Consider the following 5,895-nt stretch of genomic DNA (forward strand, 5'->3'; position numbering starts at 1 on the left):
CGATCTATGCTAGAATTTTTGAACAGTCTTGGAGTTTTCGATAACATTAGCGAAAGTTATCGCACGGTTCAATGTGCATCAGATTTTAACGTTTTGTTGTTCTACACTGTCGTTTACGGCATATTGCTGAACCATTGTAGAATAACCAAATTAAAATCAGGCTACCCTAGATACCCGGAGTGGTTTGACGCTGAAACAATCGCCTCTTAAAAGATAAACGAAGGAAAGATAATCGTTACCGTAGAATCAAATCTCAGCATGAAAAAACTGCATATCGAGTTGCAGTAAATGCATTCAAAAGCTTGCATAGAGCCGAGCGTTGTTTGTACCTTGAAAATCTTCAAAGAAATATCCAAACTGAACCGAATTTTTTTTTGGAAATATGTTAATTCGAAGCGCAAATCGAACTTAATATCGAAAAAAATGTTTCATATCACATTTATAAAGCAGATAATTCGTAAGAAGCATCAGAACTACTAGCAAATTATTTTCGAACTGTATACTGCTCGAATAATGTACCAATTGATCAAGAATATCAATTTCCAGAAGAAGTTATTCCTGAGCTAACAATATCGATTTTAGATGTCAGAGAGAAAATTTTAATGCTCGTTGAATCCAAAGGTAGTGGTCCCGATGGCTTACCGAACTCGATCCATGGAAAGTGTGTTAACGAACTCGAAGCACCCTTACACCGCCTGTTCTCAGACTCACTTCACGAAGGATTTTTTTCGAAGTTTTGGAAGATTTCGCACATCGTACCGATACATAAAAGTCGTGGAGTGGCAATACTTTCTGCCATACCAAAGCTTTTTGAGAGCATCGTTTACGACCAGATGTACCCTTGGCTGGAGAGGAAAATGTCGAATGTTCAACATGGTTTTCTGAGACGGCGGTCGACCGTGACAAATCTTGGCTAATTTGTATCGCGAACTTCACAGTGGATGATACGAAGACTTCAAGTCGATACTATATACACGAACATGTCGAAAGCATTTGATGTGATCAAAATCAATGCTCTTCTTTCCGTACTTTGCAAGAATGGAATTTTTGGTAACTGCCTTAAATGGATACATTCTTACCTTATTGAAATAGTTCAGTACGTGAGGCTGGGAAATGTCAGATCTGGTGCATTCTCGGTTATCAGTGATGTACCACAAGGGAGTCACTTGGGACCCCTTCTTTTCATCACTGTTATGAACAAGTTTCCCGAAGTTCTGCACGACGTATTCGTGCTGATATTCGCTGATGATTTGAAAATATTTCTTCCTGTTCGTCACCAGAAAGATTGTTCGATTCTGCATAACGCATAAAGCAAATTCAATGTTTGGAATGATCAGCAGTATTTGTAATAAATTGAACGACCTGTATACTATCGTTTCAATTTATGTCGAGTTAGTGCGGACTTCAATTGAGTACGGCAGCATTATTTGGCAACCGTACTACAACGTTCACATCAATAGACTGGAGAGAGTCCAAAAGAAGTTCCTCAAATACGCGCTAAGAAACCTTGGATGGCAAGAGGAAATGCCGGTTTATCGAGCCTTGTGCATGCTGGTCGGACTGGATTAGCTTGAAAATCGCAGGAAGTTAATTGACGCGTTGTTTTTGAAGGATTTGGAAAGTGGAAGGTATCTCCCAACGAAGGACATAATAGTTTGCGCAGCATAAGGTCGTTCCAGCTATCAAACAGGATCCAAAATTACGCAAGAAACGAACCAATGTACAGGATGATGGCACTTTACAACACATATGTAGAAGAAATCACCTTGGATTCAGGTTTTAATTCTCTAAATGATCATTCTCTAATAACTATCATCATAAAACGCTCTTATGGTTGAATTGTGAATTTCATTGACCGATTCTCTAATCATGAATATTTCTATATTTTCAATCGCACCTTATTCCAAATTTATGATTGTGTGTCTAGAAAATATTTTTTAGTTCTTAATAATTGTTTTCGAAGGTAACATTTGTAACATTAAGAAGAGATTTTGGCAACAGTTTCTTGATTTTTTTTAACATTTTTAAATAAATTTCTATTTTTAAGTTTTTATCTTCATTACATTTTAAAAATCTCAACATATTACATGAATTTTTTTATGTCTCAAATTCATATCTAAATTTGAGAACAATCATTTGAAATAGAATTATAAATTTTGCCATTACCGCTTTCCTCTGATTGTTAATTCGATTCTCAAATTCGTAATTGAATTTAATCTGTAATTTGATACTACGATTATATTTAATTTGAAATTTTGAACTGTGGGTCCGATTTAAGATTATGAATTACACTGTTGAAATGTCTATTTTTCCATGAAATTTGAATTTAATTTTGATGTTGAATGAGGATCATTCATGTCGTTTGATACAATTTAATTGTTAAATTTGTTTTTACAATAATTAGGAGAGTTGGATTCTTGATTTCAAATTTAGGAGCAGATGACAGGAAAAGTGATTGTCCATTTAACGTGTACAACATTCTTGCAGTTATTGCTTAATAATGGATTCGGAAATGCATCTGTTAAATTCACACATACTGTTCATGAGAAATTCGAAGTTGGAAGGGGAACGGAGTTGATGTTGTTAGCCCCCCTCCGATGCCCTAATCCTCTGAAAAAAATTTAAGGTGAGAAAAAATATGTATATTCTAGAAAATAAGAAATAGACCTCAAAAAATGTCATCCAAATTTTTATTTTGTTATTTTATATAGAAGACCCCTTTTCCAAATATATTTTAAATAGAATTTTTTTTTGAAGCTCACATTTCAAAAGTATTTGAAATATTCGTATTAATATCTTCAGAAAACGTGTAAAACACGAAAAAATATATGTTGAACCAAAAAAGTCAAATAAACTACATTTATTGGTTCAAATTAGCAAAAAACTGTACCTGTTTACACATTTTAGTAATTTTTGGACCCTGGATGAAGTTTTTCCCAATAATATTCTACGTCTTAAAAGTGGTTACATTTATCTACAACTTTGCTCAAGAAATGGAAGGAAAATTCCGAAGAGTTTACGACTTTTGAACCATATAAAAAATATTTTATTCTCGAAACATTGGAAATGTTATAATTTTCTTTTGTAATACTTCGGAAGAAACTTAAAGCAACTTTTTGATGAGATCGGAAAAAAATATATGGAGGGTTTGTAAGATTCATGTGAATTTCAAAACTAGCGAAAAGTGAATTTGTTTCCAATTTCAGTGTTGCACTGTGTGATTGAATACAGAAAAAAATAATTAAACCTTTATAGCCGTTTTCCACGTTTTCGAAAACAAGGGAAATTCAAAATCACTTTTTAAACAGAAAAGATATTTGGAAATTCTTATTTAAATATTGTTGGAATTTCATTTGTGATGTGGAATTTCAAATGGATTCAAAAATATATTCAAATCCTTTTTTTTGTGTGGAAATAGACGTTTTTCAATAAAAAGATTTAATCGTTTTTGCTGAGAGTTTATTCTATAAAAAAGATTAGATTTTCAAAGAAGATATGATAGCGAAAAATTTTTATTATGAGAATATTGGAAAAATTATCGATGTCACTATGCAGGATTTAAAACCTCCATGTTCGTCTTTTTTGGTCATCGCATGCTACACAAGTAATACAAAATCTTCAACATTTTCCAAAAAAAAAAATTCGTTTTTAACTTCTTCGAAAATCTTTCATTTTTCATTGCATTAACTTTTTCAAAATAAAAAAATGTACTGTAACTATTTCAAAACAAAAAAAAACTTGGTTGATAACCTTTAAAACGATTCAAATTGTCGATATTACTTTTTATCATCGAATCACACAGGTTGAAATTATTAAAATATTAAAAGACTGTTGAGCTCTTGAAAAACTGCATGTATTCTGATCACTATTAGGTTTACAACAAATGGATCTTGAGTACATAGTTGCGGACAAAATATTTTTTTCATATTAAATCATTCCATAATTTATGAACAGCATAACATAGAACATAACTATTTAGTCATCGCCAGAAGTACCCAGTTTCTCTCCACCTTTTCGAACCAAATGTACCTCATTTTCCTTGGCCGGCACAATCGAATTGAACTGAATGAAGATGATCAGGTAGGTAATCAACGCTGCAAAAAACTAATGAAAGAGAAATAGAGTCATAACAAAATGAAAATATTTTTGTTGTCTTTTAATATTCCTACCCCAGACAGCATGTTGTAGTTGATGTTGAAGAATCCAAGTGCTGAGAATTTTATGCTGGAAATCAAATTCGGGAACCAAATCGAAGACTGCACGTTTTGACCGTACTTCATCGATAACTTCGACAGGTAGGACATCAAAGTTTTTGATTCATTTCCGACTTGCTCACAGATATATGGCAGGGCTAGGATGGCCACCAGATTTCCGATGATTATCGTCAACGAGAGTCCAAACGTATTAATGCTGAAGCCTTGCTCAGGTTTGTTGATTAGCATGAAGAGATAGCAGAAGTAGACTTGAATTGTGGTAACCGAAAACAGAGCGAGGTATCCGAACAGAAAAATTAATCCGTTGTAGGATTCCAAACGTGAAGCAAGATCAATGGTTTTTGAGACGATTGTCAAGATTCGATTGTTAACTGCCAGCTCTTCGCAAGTTTCCGTAGTTTCACTTTTTTCGACGTCCAGTGTTAAAGTTACTAAGGAAGAAACTTTGAACTTGTTGTTCCCAATCCTGTCTAGTGGAGGGTAGCGATAGTACTGTTCGATCAATGAGTTCAAATGCTGAATACGAATTTTGACCCATTTTATCATGGTGAACGCCTGCATGAACGCCAAAGAATAAAGTATGAATGGCAGCAGATGAAAGAACCACAACCATAGCTGAGTTCCTCGTCCCAAAATCAACATAACGTGGGCATCGTAGATGGTTGACATGATCAAGAACAGAACATGAACAATGTAGCACTTCAAGAAGCTACACTTGAGCTGTGATTGGTACAACTTGACATTGAAATAGTTTAACTCATCGTCTATCACATTGAAGTCCTCAAAGATTCCATTCAAATCGTTATACTTGAAGATGGGAACGGCCAATGTAGCCGTTAGAGCCATTGCGTTTGTTATAAACTGGATGTGGTTTGCAATTCCGGTGATCATTGGGGTCTTAAACTTCAGGAAAAACGATGCAACCAACGCTACCCAGGTCGAAAGTAAAATAAACACAACAGCAACCACCAGGAACCGACTCATTTCGAAACGTGGTTTTCCCCGGACCTGTTCGATTCGCACCGGACATAGTCCAAACTGGCGAAAACATTTCACCATAAAAATGAACAGCTCCTGAAATTCATCCGACCGATATTGGGGCTGCTGATGAATAATTTGGGTTTTGCTTCCCGGTTTGGATAACCACTTGAACATTCTGCTTGACGTTTGTCGGTGTCGTTGATCCTGACACGAAATTATAACTACTGGAAAGGAATAAGGCTGTAGGCAGCTTTTATAATACTTGTGTCGAAAATAGTTTGAAAAGTTTTCGAAATCATCCAGTGAAAGAGTACACCGAAAAAATAGTGTAGAACATGTTGCAAAAGTGATCAATAACCTTCGGAAATCATCTTTCTGACATTCAGAAGTCCAGAAATTTTTTCTATGGAATGTTCAATTTCTCAAATTAATGTCAAATTTACCATCCAACATTTCACGTTTTTTATTTGGGTGCATCCCAAGAGTACAATTCTTCGTAAAACCACCATATTTGGGTCGGTAACACTTGTTAATGCAATACTTTGGAAACTTTTCTCAGCTCCGGAAAAGTTTCGCGAAGTATACTAAGCATGTGAAATTGTTTCAGTCGCTGTTAATGGCATTGATTGAAGAACACCCTCGTTTCTTTTGACTGGCTTGATTATTATCTCATCTAATTTCAGACGCACGGGCTTAATTT

The 5,895-nt window shown here is 34.8% G+C and overlaps 1 protein-coding gene across 1 annotated transcript; it reads right to left on the minus strand.

The window, feature by feature from the left end:
- Window positions 1-3,975: 3,975 nt before the first annotated feature.
- LOC129743264 (uncharacterized) lies at window positions 3,976-5,369 on the minus strand. The gene is made up of 2 exons (XM_055735245.1): window positions 4,170-5,369; window positions 3,976-4,104 (listed from the first exon to the last, which is right to left on the minus strand). The coding sequence occupies exons 1-2, from the start codon at window positions 5,367-5,369 to the stop codon at window positions 3,976-3,978; spliced, it is 1,329 nt and encodes a 442-aa protein (XP_055591220.1).
- Window positions 5,370-5,895: the final 526 nt, after the last annotated feature.

This window comes from Uranotaenia lowii, chromosome 2 (genome assembly GCF_029784155.1).
Source record: "Uranotaenia lowii strain MFRU-FL chromosome 2, ASM2978415v1, whole genome shotgun sequence".
NCBI classification, from domain to species: Eukaryota; Metazoa; Arthropoda; class Insecta; order Diptera; family Culicidae; genus Uranotaenia; species Uranotaenia lowii.

Bases quoted from the DNA above. Each gene is read 5' to 3' on its own strand.
- LOC129743264 (XM_055735245.1), bottom strand. From the start codon at position 5,369: ATGTTCAAGTGGTTATCCAAACCGGGAAGCAAAACCCAAATTATTCAT. The intron at 4,105-4,169 runs GTAGGAATATTA...CTCTTTCATTAG, and splicing joins ACTACAACATGCTGTCTGGG to TTTTTTGCAGCGTTGATTAC.